The sequence below is a fragment of the Mus caroli genome, unplaced genomic scaffold (assembly GCF_978045245.1).
Source record: "Mus caroli unplaced genomic scaffold, Mus_caroli_1 scaffold_11, whole genome shotgun sequence".
In the NCBI taxonomy this organism is placed as follows: Eukaryota; Metazoa; Chordata; class Mammalia; order Rodentia; family Muridae; genus Mus; species Mus caroli.
Genome location: NW_028227266.1, coordinates 42,270,924 through 42,284,539, shown reverse-complemented (window position 1 = coordinate 42,284,539; position 13,616 = coordinate 42,270,924). Strand labels below are relative to the sequence as shown.

General features: G+C 49.6%; 2 protein-coding genes and 1 non-coding gene across 11 annotated transcripts; 2 read left to right on the top strand and 1 right to left on the bottom strand.

The window, feature by feature from the left end:
- The first annotated feature begins 43 nt into the window (after window positions 1-43).
- Trappc4 (trafficking protein particle complex subunit 4) lies at window positions 44-3,569 on the top strand. The gene is made up of 5 exons (XM_021171706.3): window positions 44-318; window positions 461-635; window positions 1,903-2,006; window positions 2,792-2,918; window positions 3,153-3,569. Exons 1-5 carry the CDS (start codon window positions 144-146, stop codon window positions 3,229-3,231), a joined length of 660 nt encoding a protein of 219 aa, XP_021027365.1. The 5' UTR covers window positions 44-143; the 3' UTR covers window positions 3,232-3,569.
- Window positions 3,570-4,359: 790 nt separating this feature from the next.
- Window positions 4,360-10,418, bottom strand: Slc37a4 (solute carrier family 37 member 4). Of its 9 annotated transcripts, none has more exons than XM_085844552.1 (10): window positions 10,335-10,418; window positions 8,707-9,060; window positions 7,858-8,121; window positions 7,301-7,544; window positions 6,692-6,850; window positions 6,416-6,501; window positions 5,817-5,930; window positions 5,582-5,644; window positions 5,140-5,278; window positions 4,360-4,912 (listed from the first exon to the last, which is right to left on the bottom strand). In XM_085844552.1, the coding sequence occupies exons 2-10, from the start codon at window positions 8,836-8,838 to the stop codon at window positions 4,695-4,697; spliced, it is 1,419 nt and encodes a 472-aa protein (XP_085700678.1). In that variant the 5' UTR covers window positions 8,839-9,060; window positions 10,335-10,418; the 3' UTR covers window positions 4,360-4,694. The 9 variants fall into 9 exon arrangements, with proteins under 9 accessions (XP_085700678.1, XP_029337781.2, XP_085700679.1 ...); XM_029481921.2 differs by lacking the exon at window positions 10,335-10,418 and adding an exon at window positions 9,853-10,236; XM_085844553.1 differs by lacking the exon at window positions 10,335-10,418 and adding an exon at window positions 9,880-10,236.
- A 1,166-nt stretch (window positions 10,419-11,584) lies between these two features.
- Window positions 11,585-11,703, top strand: LOC115032069 (small nucleolar RNA SNORA40). Its single transcript, XR_003837708.1, has one exon. It is a non-coding gene; the product is annotated as a small nucleolar RNA SNORA40 (small nucleolar RNA).
- The last annotated feature ends 1,913 nt before the right edge of the window (window positions 11,704-13,616 follow it).

The window sequence follows — 13,616 nt, the reverse complement described above, 5'->3', positions numbered from 1 at the left end:
AGCTATGGGGCCTTGGCTTGCGCGTGCGCTTTAGGAAGGGGGAGGGCCGCAGGAGGGATAGCAGAGGCGAGGCTATGACACCAGTTCCGGGACTGGAGCGCCTGGAAGGGGCGGGATCGTAGCACCCTATTCGTAGCGCAGTGATGGCGATTTTTAGCGTGTACGTGGTGAACAAAGCCGGCGGCCTGATTTACCAGTGGGACAGCTATTCGCCACGGGCTGAGGCTGAGAAGACTTTCAGTTACCCGCTGGACCTGCTGCTGAAACTGCACGACGAACGCGTGCTGGTCGCTTTCGGCCAGCGCGACGGCATCCGGGGTGGGCCGGGCTCGAGGGCGGGGCCGGCGCTGCGGAAGTGGGCTGGTGCAGGGTGGGAGTGGGAGTGAAAGAATGGGAGTGGGAGTAAGCGAGGCTGGAAGTGGCCCGGGCCATCTCTGATCCTTAGCCACTCTTCTTGTAGTGGGCCATGCAGTGTTGGCCATCAATGGTATGGACGTGAATGGCAAGTACACGGCCGACGGGAAAGAAGTGCTGGAGTATCTGGGTAACCCTGCGAATTACCCAGTTTCCATCCGATTCGGCCGACCCCGCCTTACCTCTAACGAAAAGCTTATGCTGGCCTCGATGTTCCACTCGTAAGTTTCCCTACCCCTTTTAAACATTTCCTCCTCTGACTAGTGCATCTGTCTCTAGGCCGGCTAAAGTGTTTTTTTGTGTACTGACAATCACTTTGTACCTCTTTAAGTGGCTGAGCTCTTTTTATGAAGAAATGTCAACTATAGCCAGGTTTGAGGTAGTTTGATTTTTGCCCAGTCAGGTCTTGTCCTCTTGACCCTAGTTTCTTCATCATTAACATACGGTAATTGAATTTTTGAAAAAAAAATTTGGGGGGAGGGGCGGTGGACAGGGTTTCTTTGTGTAGACCTGGCTGTCTTGGAACTCACTCTGTAGACCAGGCTGGCCTCAAACTCAGAGATCCACTTCTCTCTGCCTTCCAAGCGCTGGGTTTAAAGGCATGTGCCATCACTACCACCACCACTACCACCACCACCACGCCGGTTAGATAATTAAATTAAGTGGACATTGAAAGTTTTTCTGTAGCCGGACGTGGTGGCGCATGCCTTTGATCCCAGCACTTGTGAGGCAGAGGCCAGCGGATTTCTGAGTTCGAGGCCAGCCTGATCTATAGGGTGAGTTCCAGGACAGCCATGGCTACACAGAGAAACCCTGTCTCGGAAAAAAAAAAAGAAAGAAAGTCAGTCTTCCTGTGACTGCCTGTAGTGTAAGGTGTGTTGACCTAGCAATACCCATGAGCTAATAAGATACGTATTCCGTAGCATGTTGGCTTTAGCTAACACGTTTAGTATAACATGTTTCAGTTTGGGGCTTAAGAAATGGTTTGGTGCTTGCTGTTCTTGCAGAGAGCCAGCATCCACATGGTGACTCACAAATCAACTCCTATTGGAAGGGACTTGATGGCTTCTTCTGGCTTCCATAGTCACCAGGCACATATGTGGTACACATGCATCTGTGCAGGCAAAAACACTCATACACTTCCATAAGCCCATTTTTAGTTTTTATTGCTACATAAAGCAGCCTACAGAGGAGGCTAGAGATGGAGTGACTTCTCTGTCACCAGGTGACTAAGTGAGATGGTAAATAAAAATTAAATAAATCTTAGGGAAACAATGTTTTGTAGCAAAGTGTATAAGATATAATGTGTACAGAAGGGAGATGAACCTAAAAGAAATATTGACATTCTTGTTAGACTGTTCACAGTATTTCTCCTGACTGGCCTGGAAAGCGAATTCCTCCAAAGATTGGGTACCTGAGTGGAAAAGGTTGAGGACTTTCCCTTCATGTCACATGGTGTATTCCCAACTTTACCTCTTTTGCATACAGGCTCTTTGCCATTGGTTCCCAGCTATCTCCGGAACAGGGCAGTTCAGGCATTGAGATGCTGGAAACAGACACCTTCAAACTGCACTGCTTCCAAACACTGACAGGTATGTGCCTACAGAGGTCATAGGGGTAGACGGGGCACTTTGGTCCAGTATGGACCAAGGGACTGACCCGAGAAAGCTTAGGTAAACAACAGGGATGGTGTCAGGTTTCCTGGGCACACGTGTACAACACACCCACTTTTACAAAGCCACTCTTGGTCTTTTGTTTTTTGTTTTTTTTCCTTTTTTGTTTTTTTGAGACAGGTTTTCTTTCTCTGTGTAGCCCTGGCTGTCCTGGAACTTATTCTGTAGACCAGACTGGCCTCAAACTCAGAAATCCACCTGCCTCTGCCTCCTAAGTGCTGGGATTAAAGGCGTTCGCCACCACTGCCCAGCCCCAAAGCCACTCTTTAGTCCAAGGCTGATTTTGTTTGTATCAGCCAGCTCAACCCTGGTTGTCGATTGATAGGCTTCTCACATTTCGGAAGGTGTGCATTCTAAATCAAATTTGAAAGCCAAGTAGACATGGCCTTTGGATCCTACTTAATTGCTTCAGTCCTTGGTGTGGATAGCTGAGCCCCCAGAGCTTGGCTTCAGTAATACTATTTCTGCAGAGGAACTGCAAGTCTGAAAGTGGCAGCTGATCTTGAATCTGGACACTCTGTCACCCAGTGAGAGTGAAGTCACCCCATCTCTAGCCTCCTTTGTTCGCTGCTTTATGTGGCAGTAAGGACAAAATAAAAACGGGCTTATGATAGTAGTTTATAATGCTGAAGGGGCTGCAAAAATACAGAATGGCTTTTGATGCATTCTCTGTCCTTGGGTTACTGTTCCTGACTTTTCTCCAGGGATCAAGTTTGTGGTCCTGGCAGACCCTAGGCAAGCTGGAATAGATTCTCTTCTCCGAAAAATTTATGAAATTTACTCAGACTTTGCCCTCAAGAATCCATTCTACTCCTTGGAAATGCCTATCAGGTAGGTAGCCCCATTCACCAGATACTGCCAAAGCTTTGTGCTAGCTCCCAAGTCATTTAAAGTGTGACCAAGTACTGCTTTTAGGGAAAGATAGTAGTGACCAGCTCTGTTTATCTTGAGGACACAGGGTTTCCTTAGGTTCATGTTCTTCAAGTTATTCCTACCGATTCTGCCTCTACCCTTGTGGTGGAAGTCTCATCCCTCACAGTTTCTTGTCTTCTGGGTCTGACCTAGATGCGAGCTGTTTGATCAAAACCTGAAGCTAGCTCTAGAGGTGGCAGAGAAGGCTGGCACTTTTGGACCTGGGTCATAGGATGAACCTGGATTGGACGCCCTAAATTCTGAGACGTGCTCCAGAGGGCTTTGCAGTGTCTACTCGGTGAGGGTCCTATTGCAGCAGCCTTGGTAATATACTTGAAAATGGTAGACCAAAAAAAAAAAAAAAAAAGAGAGAGAGAGAGAATAAAAAAATAAAAATAAAAATAAATAAAAAAGAAAATGGTAGACCACTGAGCCTGGTGATGGGGACAGATCCTGGGCTCGAATGCTGTGTTCTCTGCCCCTCTGTATATATCACAGTCCTACTCTGTATAGATTTATTTATGGAGGAAACTGGCTTAGCAATGTTGTAATAAACATTCCTTTGTTTTAGTGTTTTCTCTCCTAACTGATCATTTGGGAGAAAGGCAGGGGAGGGGAAGGCAGAACTGCTAAGGGCATTCTGTGAATATAAAGTACTGTCTTCTAGAAAACAACACAAACGATGTTCATTAGACAAACTAGCGGGATAGTGACTCTTGAGCCTTAGAGGCGGCCCCAGAGCTGCTGGTTCTCTGTGGGCCTGAGGTGGCCGTGGTGGATGATGGGACACTTATTTACTTGCACTTGAAATCAAGCTACATTTTATCTCAGTATGATCTCTGACCCCGTGGTATACGTTCTGTTCTATTCTCTTACAGAATTTAGCAAATTATAAAATACCTGTTTTTCAGAGCTCTCGAGCCAGTTACAGATGGCCTAAGTGTGGACCCATGCTTTCAGAGCCCCCTTCCTTAAAGCTATTTAACCTACCTGCAACCTAGTGTACAGCGTTAGCTGCATGCCGAGCTTGTACTTAGAAGGGTCCATCTGCTGGGCGTGGAGGCGCACGCCTTTAATCCCAGCACTCGGGAGGCAGAGGCAGGTGGATTTCTGAGTTTGAGGCCAGCCTGGTTTACAAAGTGAATTCCAGGACAGCCAGGGCTACACAGAGAAATCCTGTCTCAAAAAAAAAAAAAAAAAAAAAAAACAACAACAAAGGTTCATCTATACCTCTGCTGTCTCACTCCAGAGAAAAGTCTTTCCTTTTGGGGGTGGAAAAAACAGATACTGGTAAGAATACTTTCCCAAGAAAAGCTTTGTCTAGTTTATGTCTCCCTTTGAAAGGATGAGCCACTGACTGTTTAGTATCAAATCTAGCTTTATTAATCTATACAAGTCGGTTTGCCCTCTATATTCTTCTCTTTTTGTCCCAGGGTATTCATGAGAGTGGTGGACTCCTCTCCTCCCTTAGGGACTGAGGTATTGGCAACAATTTTGCCCCTTGCCAAGAAGCCTTGGGGTACGGCAGAAACCACAGGCCATTAATACTCTGCAGCTGCAGAGGCAGGTTCACCTCACTAGGAGATAAGGACCTAGGAGAAGAAGGGTATAGGAGACGCCCTGAATTCAGGAGTTGTCTGTCTGCCAGAAGGTAGAAACAGAAGCTGATGGAGTCTAGAACCAAACGTCATCATTTTAAATAGAGCATGGGATGGGGAGTCGGGACCTCATTAGCCACTGGTAACTTGCAGCACCATGGAGGTTCAGAGAGACAGTGGAGACACAGAAACGTAAAGGTTCTGTGTTAGCCAGAGCAGCCGCTCTCCTTTCCGTGTCCCGCCAGTAAGGCTGCAGTTGGGGATGCTCCATAGCGAGGACTCTATTCACTCTCCCTTCTTGGATACTCGGCCCATCTTGGTGCGGATATTTCGAAGCAAGAAGAAGACAATTGTGCTGGCTCCACAAACCACTTCTGCCACCCAGAAGGCTGTGCTCCAGCTATAGTGCTTGGCAATGGTGCTGAAGGGTAAGCCAGCCAGAAATCCACCCACTGCGGGGAGAAGTGGTGAGCCACATGTGAGGGTTAAGCTGGGAGGCATTCTGCCTCTAATAGGCCCGAGCAAAGCAGTGAAGGACTTACCATTGGCCATAAGTCCCACAATAGCATGAGAGGTTCCACACAAGTTGGGAGGTGCACTCTCATTGGCTATAACTCCAAACAAGGCAATGGGACCATAAGAAGAGAAACCAAACACGGCTCCCAACACCAGGATCCAGATCTGCAAGAAGAGCGAGAGGGGGCATTGAGAACTAGAGAGTGTCCATAGGTGCCTATTGAAGAAAGAGAGCCTAGCCATCAGGAACAAACTAGACAAGGCATAGTCGGGAACCATTCTCACCCCACAGTGAATGAACCAACCCCAAAGGTCTAGGTGGACAAGGACAGGGGAGATAGAGTCACCCCTCAGAGTTGGATGCTGGCTGTTTCATACTTTGTGCAGGCTGGGCTAATTAAGGGCAAGATAGGGGTGAAACAAAAGTGCGACAGACCAGGAGGAAAACCAGAGATATCTTTAAGGCACCTCATGCTCCGTAAAGCCCGTGAGCTCAGCCAGAGGATGAAGAACAGGAGTCCAGAAAGCATCCTAGAGAGCAGAGGAAAGAGAAGAAAACCAGGCCCAGAGTGGAGGCGAGACACAAAGTACCAAAGAGGGAGAATAAGGTACAAACAGAAGCAAAGGGAGAAGGAGCGGGCCCAGAGGAGGATGTCTTACTTCCTCTCCTTGTACCTCTCAGCCAGCCAGGCTCTCTATTTACCTTGGGTGAGTCACTGGTCACCGTTACTCGGAAGAGGAACATGGATGCTGCCATCCCAGCCATCATGAGTAGCAATAGGCCGTGACGAGGGTTCCCATACAGAGACAGCCCTGCCTATGGATACAATACCAGCCATATCAGGCCCTCTAAGCAGGGCAAAACACTCCCACCCCTGGACTCTGACACAGCAGGGCTATTGCTGACAGGTCTTTGGCAATCTGTCACAGTTCTTGGACCCAGACAGCTCTGGGAGGCCCTGGGAGCTGCTCCGTGTTCTGAGGCCAAATTCCACAACATCCCTTCCTCCACCTTGGGGCAGGCATGGAACACGTGCTAGGGAGCTGTACCTAGTCCACTGCCACCCCTAGTTTTCTTGAGACAGAGAAGCCTACTAACTAGGGAGAGAGATTCTGGGTCTCGTGGGAAAGAAAAGGTCACCAAGGCAGGTCAAGAGAAACCTGGAGTCACTCCCATCTCACCCAACGTCTACCCTCTATGCCCACCAGCTCATTTGCTAGGACTCCCATCTCCACTGGCTGGCCCAGCCATGCGAGGAAGCCTCAAAGGGCCTCTCTTCACAGTTCCTCCTGCCCACTCACCTTCGCCATGGCCCTGTCTGACAGGTAACCAGCTGCAATGCTTCCTACAAGGCCTCCGACCTCGAGGGCACTGATGTAGGAGCTTCCTGCATGGGGAGTTGTGGGGAGGAGGAAGGGAAAAGAGTGAACAGGTATTTCCCATTGAGGTTATCCCAAGGTACAGACCTACCTCCAAGGATGCCCAGCCTTCAGGAAAAAGAGAAAGGGTGGAGATCCCATCTCCTGCATTGGCCCCTGGTTTGTACACCCTTTTCTCTGTCTAAACACTCATCTTACCCACAAGGGCGGATTGCCCTCTCTCCTGGATAAGGAAGAACTGGCCCCAGTCTGTACAGCAAGTCTTTACTCCGAAGACCACGAGGTAGCCAGTGGACAGCACCCAGAGATAGGGGGACAGCAGCAGATCCTGTAGGGTGCTCTCCTCCTTTGATGAGCCTGAAGGTGGGAAGAGGCCAGCTAGGACTTGGGCTCTGCTCCTGCTGGCCTGCCCCCACTACACCACCACCATTCATTAGCCAGCTGCCAGAACAGGCTGTGAGCACCACCAGGATTCATGTGGGGCACCCCCTCAAAGCCCTGCTTCCCTCTCCCCTACCTCGATGCAAATGAAAGGAAATGAGGACGGTGCAGGTGGAAGAAGGCACCCAAACTGCTTAAACTTAGGGGGTTACCCAGAATGGAGAGATCTGTGCTGTCAGAGAAGACCCAGGATGCGCTGGCTGATTTCAGGATAGAATCTTTACTTCTCCCACCCAATCTCCATTACCATTCCTTCACCTACATCCATTGGCAAGCACAGGGCAAGGCAAAGGCTAGTCCTAACAAAATCGTGCGGAACCAGGGGCAAAGGAAGGTGCTCTAGGAGTCAGCTTGGTAGAGGCTTACCCTTTTTGCCCTTGGAGGGGGCAGGGTCCAGATTTCGGAGTCCAACATCAGCAGGTTCGTTGTGGATGAGCAGAAGACAGAAGAAGGAGACAACCACACACAGTGCCCCAGACAGGGCCAGTGTGCTGCGCCAGCTGTAGCTCTGGGCTAGGATCGTTGCCAAGATAGGTCCCAAACTTCCAGCCAGGTTCATGCTGGTTGACAACACAGCCCACCAAGTGCCAAACTGGGATGGCTCAAACCACTGTGAGGCAGAGGGGAACAGAATAGGTGCCTGGCTTAGAGGCCACACAGAAGGAGCAGCTCAAGTGTGGCAGACCTAGACACTCACATTACAGGGATGAGGGAAGAGTGCTTCTACTTGGCGGAGCCCAGTCCCTCATCTGCCACCCGATCCCACCACCCTCATGCTCCTAAAATATCCCGACAGCAGCAGGAGCTGGCAGGGAACTCCTAAGGAACCTGCTATGGGTTAGGGGTGGAAGTGTTGTGTAAGAAGAGGTGGTCCCAAGTGCCCACTGGGTACCCTCCCCCACAGGCTCATCAGATGCACTCACCTTCCTCAGGATCTTCCCACAGGGGGGCCAGCCCAGCCCCTGTGCCAGACCATTAAGAAACCAGAGAGCAGCAAAGGCTGATACTGTGGAGCTCCACGAGAAGACTACGTTGACCAGACCAACCAGGAGCAGCCCAGAGGAGAAGAGCCAGCGGGCGCTCATCTGATCTGACAGAACCCCGCTCACAAACTTGCTGATGGCGTAGGCTGCTGACTGGCTGCTTGTGATGAGCCCTGCAGCGAAGGGGAGCAGGGAGCAGGACACCTGAGGGGTTAGGGACAGGGCAGAGGCACAGGAGGGGCGGAGGAAGGTAAGGGGTCAGGTGTGTACAGGTGCCTGGCAGGGTGAGACAGGTTCCTTCCCAGATTTGACACTCTCCTGCCTGCTGAGCCGTGCATCACAGGCCCAGGCTAACTTGGGCCTTCTCAGCCTCTTGGATTTCTTTCTTTCTTTTCCCCTGGAATTTGCAGTTCCCACCTCACTCTGAATGCTCGCCAAAAGCCCAAACACGTCTGAATGCGAAGGGCTCTAGAGTAGAGTCAAAGATCTTATTCCCCCTGACGGGTAGCACGGCAGGACACATCAAATCATGGTGCTACTCTCCCAGTGTTCACCGTGACCTGCAGGTGCAGCATGCATGCACAGGTGTGAAAACCTTGCTACCCACTCCCAGTAGCGCCTCCTGGGCACGTGTGGGTGCCAGGCATATACACCAGCTTCACATGTACACCCACACCCACGCAGCTCAGCCTCTGCACCTGATACAAGCTTGAAACCCTCCATGCTTGGACAAACCATACTCCAAAGGGTGTATCCCACAGCCCACCACCCTGCCCTGCCACGGCTTACCCAAATCGTCCTTGTCCAGAGCGATCTCATCCACCAAGGAGGGCATGACAAAGGAGAAGGTTTTGCGGTTGAAATAATACAGGCTGTAGCCTCCAAACATGGCCGCAAATATGACAGTGCGATAGTAGCCATAGCCTTGGGCTGCCATGGTAGAAAAAGCTGGCCCTGCTGGCCCACTCCAGTACTTCTGACCACAGACTCTCGACTGCTCCTGCTTGCAGCTAGCTCTCTTTAGTGCCTGGATCTGCTGAGCTGTGTTTTTCTGAGCGCTTTCTCTCTCCTCCACCCAGGCTCTTTATAGCCGCCTTCTGGACAATCATTAAGCCTGGGGCAGCAACCAGGGAACCCAGTGTCCTGAGGGAGACAAGAAAACAGGTTACTGAGAGCCAAACCAGGGGAGGAGAGGGTCCCCAGGCCTGCTTGCCCTTCCCTCCTTTCCCAAGTCTTCTTGCCTGTGAAGCCAGCTGTGATTAAAGGCTCAGCCTAATTACTTTTGTCTGCACAAGCCCAGGGGAGGCTGGGGTAGGATGAGCAGAGCAAGCTCTCAGTATAGCCCTACTCCCTTGGTCAATGAACTTTCTCATTCTCTCAGGTTCGTTTGCGGTGCCAGGCTGCCGGACATTGTGAAAGGCACTAGATCGGTTCCTATCCCCCAGGTTCATTTAATCAGCCACATACCATTTAAAAACAACCCCACACCCACTGCTGAGCCTTCACGCAATGCTTAGCACACAATGGAATACAGTTTCTTAATAGGTATCCCCTTCATCGGGGGATATATTTCTTGAACCCCTCATGGTGGTAGTGAACAGCGCATACACTTTCCTTATACACACAGTGGTAAACGGTAAATACATAAATTAGGCCTAGTAAGTAAATAATAAAACACAATGAGGCACCATAGTAAAAGTTTCTTAAAGCCTATCGTTTATTTCTGGAATTTCCCATTCTTTTTCCACTAAGGCTAGCCTCTGTCACTGAAATGTGCAAGGTACAACAGTAGATAAGGAGCGAGATAACTGCAGTAGTTGCAAAATTAAACGGGGGACAAGCCCCTCAGTTCACCCCGCAGTGACACGCAGAAGGCGCGCCTAGGGCTTAGGTCTGGGTGAGACCCCCTTGGAACTGCCTCTGGATCCCTATTACCCTGCGACATCAGTAGGGGGTCCGTACTGCGGGGCTGTGAGTCCCCGAAGCACGCCACCGCAGCTTTCTGCTCCGCTGCGCAGCCGCTGGAGCACAAGGCGTAGGCGAGAGAAACTGCACGTAGCCTCGGGAGGCCCCTCGCTCTGACAGCCTAGGCTCTGCCAGTCAGGATGGGCAGGCGGCGCCGCTCGCCACCTGCCAAGCACCCCGTGTCCTCAAGCCACCCGGGACACCCGACTCCAGGCTGAGAACTGCGGGTCCTGGGGACAGGAGCAAGAGAGCTGCAGAGACTGTGCGCTGCAGCCACGAGGGCGCGGCATCTGCAAGACCGCTGTCCCTGGGCCGTGGAACTGTCGCCATCCCGGAAAGGCATTCACCCGGACAGCCTCCGGCGTAGTCGGAAGTCAGGGGAGCCCCAAGGTCCCAGACTTGCCCTCTAGTCCCGCCCTCACTGACGCCCCTCCTTCGCATGCCACCCCTACCTGGACGGAGGCGGTAACCCCTAGTGGGATGGGGCGGGACTCGAGTAAGGCTGGTGCGCACGCACAGAGTTGGGCGGACTACTGTCCACCCTGGGATGGAGACGTCATTCTGCCTGTCAAGCAGCTTCCAGTGAAAGGACAGTGCCGCTTATAGGCTGAGCACCACATGACCTATTACGTTTCGTCGATCAGTGTCTATAGAGTGCCTCCTGTTAGGGTGCAGATTCAGGAAACTGCCTCAATTGTAGAGGCATGTTGTTTTCTCTGGGAAATAAAGTCAGCACAATTTAGAGTTTTAATTCGTGGTAAGATTAGTCGGAACAGAGAAAAAACAATATAGTCTCATCATTTAAAAGGCAGAATTCCGACGAAACCTCGAGTTCTTTTAAAATCTTTTTAATGGTCATGTGGTCTGTATGTGTTGGGTGTGTATGTGTTACCGTGGGTGTGGAGTCAGAGGACAGCCTGGAATATTACTTCCTTTGAGACCGGTCTCCCCTTTCCCCCCTCCCCTCCCCCTCCCTCTCGTTTGTTTTTTTTTTTTTTTTTTTTTTTTTTTTCCCCAAGACAGGGTTTCTCTGTGTAGCCTTACCTGTTCTGGAACTCACTTTGTAGACCAGGCTGACCTTGAACTCAGATTCTACTGCCTCTGCCTCGCCTCCTCTGAGTGCTGGGATTAAAGATACATGCCACCATGCCTGGCTCCAACCTCATGTTCCAGTCCTTGAACCACTACTTTGTGGAGACAATGCTTGGAACCAGGAGGGTGATCCTCCTGCCTCTGCCTCCAAGTGCCTAGGGTTAAGGACACGCTTATAACCTGACTTGAACCCACCACAGTCTGACAACTGTTCACTGTCAGCACCAATCTCTGATCCTTTAAGGGCTCCACAGATGATTTCTGAGAGGTCAGAAAAGTTAAAGCTGACTTTGACCAAGTAGCCCAGACCACAGTGTGGGTTCCACTCCTCAGAAGGATGAGGCAGGGAGTTCACTGCCTCAAGATGAGAATGGATAATCTTGACAGGCGAGACCCTGTCAAAGAAAAAGCATATGTTAATTTTTTTTTTTTTTTTTTTTTTTTTTTGGTTTTTCAAGACAGGGTTTCTCTGTATAGTCCTGGCTGTCCTGGAACTCACTTTGTAGACCAGGCTGGCCTCGAACTCAGAAATCCGCCTGCCTCTGCCTCCCAAGTGCTGGGATTAAAGGCGTGCGCCACCACCGCCCGGCTAATTTTTTTAAAATGATGATACAGGTGTGTTTGTTCAACTGATGGACAAAGGCAGGCTAGACAAGTGCAAAATAAATCCTCTTCTCAACCTAGAATTCACTGTTCAGTATGAGTCTTGACACATACAGAGGGAGTATGTGATGGGTGGACAGTCTCCAGGAAATCCTTGTAGTTTCTGTGGAGGATGAGAAGTTCAAGGTCACCCTTAACACAATTGCAAGTTTGAGGCTGCTTTGAGTTACATGAAACACAACAAAAACAAGCATCTCTGCCAACACCTTTAATCCCAACAGGACTTTGAAGTCAGAAACAGGAAGATCTCTGTAAATTCAAGGCCAGCCTCTTCCACATAGTGAGTTCCAGGCCAGCCCGATACACATAGTGAGCCTCTGACTCATGCAAACAAGAACCCACTACCATTTCTTTCCTCTTTTGTTTTCTACCTTTATATATAGTTGAATTTAAGATGTCTCAGAATTTTCTTTTATCATAGCATCCCACAGGAAAACGACTGAAGGGTTTTTTTGGGTTTTGGGTTTTTTTGTTTTTGTTTTTGTTTTAAGTACTCCAGATTGGAGAGCAAAGGTGGTTTAGAATACTGAAAGCCAGGGGGGAAAGGAGATAAACTAGGGCTCCACCAGTCCTAAACTTAAGTATCTACTAACCTGAAGCCTGGAATATACCAGGCTTGTGCTTTTAGGTAGGTGACAGAACCAAGGACTGAGTTTCTTCAAGGGAAAGCTCCAGGGGAGCCAGGTGTGGTGGCACAGGCCTTAATCCCACCACATGGGAGGCAAAGGCAGGGGGATCTGAGTTTGAGGTCAGCCTGGGCTCTAGGGTTGGGGAGGTAGCTCAATGTTAGAGCATCTAAGGTTCTAAATTTGGTACATAAGCCTGTGTGTGTGTGTGTGAGAGAGAGAGAGAGAGAGAGAGAGAGAGAGAGAGAGAGAGAGAGAGAAGAAGAAGAAGAAGAAGAAGAAGAAGAAGAAGAAGAAGAAAGGGAAGGAGGAGGAGGAGGAGGAAGAGGAGGAGGAGGAGGAAGAGGAAGGGAGGGAGGTGCATAGAGAGAGAGAGAAAGAGATTGAGAATTGGAACAGGGAATCTCCCTTTAGGCATATTAGCTCACACTTGTAATCTCAGCACTTAAAAGACAGAGAAGGTTCAGCACTTAAGAACACACACTGCTCTTGCAGAGTACAGGAGTTTGGTTTCTAGCACTTGCATATAATGGTTTACAACCACCTCTAGTTCATGTGTGCAGATGTCATGCATACACATATAACTAAAAGAAATTGTTTGTTGGGGCTGGGGCATAGCTAAACTTTTTTTTAAAGATTTATTTGTTTGTTTATTTATTTATGAGTAAATAAACTGTAGCTGTCTTCAGACACACCAGAAGAGGGCATCAGACTCCATTTCAGATGGTTGTGAGCCACTGTGTGGTTGCTGGGAATTGAACTCAGGAACTCTGGAAGAGAAGTCAGTACTTTTTTTTGGCGGGGTGGGGTGGGGGAGGTGTTCAAGACAGGGTTTCTCTAGCCGGGCGTGGTGGCGCACGCCTTTAATCCCAGCACTCGGGAGGCAGAGGCAGGCGGATTTCTGAGTTCGAGGCCAGCCTGGTCTACAAAGTGAGTTCCAGGACAGCCAGGGCTATACAGAGAAACGCTGTCTCGAAAAACCAAAAAAAAAAAAAAAAAAAAAAAAAAAAAAAAAAAAAAAAAAAAAAAAAAAAGACAGGGTTTCTCTGTGTAGCCTTGGCTGTCCTGGAACTCACACTGTAGACCAGGCTAGCCTCAAACTCAGTAATCTGCCTGCCTCTGCCTCCCAAGTGCTGGGATTAAAGGCTTGTGTCACCACTGCCCAGCCATACATTTTTAAAAAAGATCTATTAATGTATATGAATACACTGTAGCTGTCTTCAGACACACCAGAAGAGAGCATAAGATCCCATTACAGATGGTTGTGAGCCACCATGTGGTTGCTGGGATTTGAACTCAGGACCTCTGGAGGAACAGTCAGTGTTCTTAACCATTGAGCCATCTCTCCAGGCC

Bases quoted from the DNA above. Each gene is read 5' to 3' on its own strand.
- Slc37a4 (XM_085844552.1), bottom strand. From the start codon at position 8,838: ATGGCTACTATCGCACTGTCATATTTGCGGCCATGTTTGGAGGCTACA. The intron at 8,122-8,706 runs GTAAGCCGTGGC...CTAACCCCTCAG, and splicing joins TCTGGACAAGGACGATTTGG to GTGTCCTGCTCCCTGCTCCC. The intron at 7,545-7,857 runs GTGAGTGCATCT...TCTGCCTCACAG, and splicing joins GTGGGAAGATCCTGAGGAAG to TGGTTTGAGCCATCCCAGTT.
- Trappc4 (XM_021171706.3), top strand. From the start codon at position 144: ATGGCGATTTTTAGCGTGTACGTGGTGAACAAAGCCGGCGGCCTGATT. The intron at 319-460 runs GTGGGCCGGGCT...CTCTTCTTGTAG, and splicing joins CCAGCGCGACGGCATCCGGG to TGGGCCATGCAGTGTTGGCC. The intron at 2,919-3,152 runs GTAGGTAGCCCC...GGTCTGACCTAG, and splicing joins TCCTTGGAAATGCCTATCAG to ATGCGAGCTGTTTGATCAAA.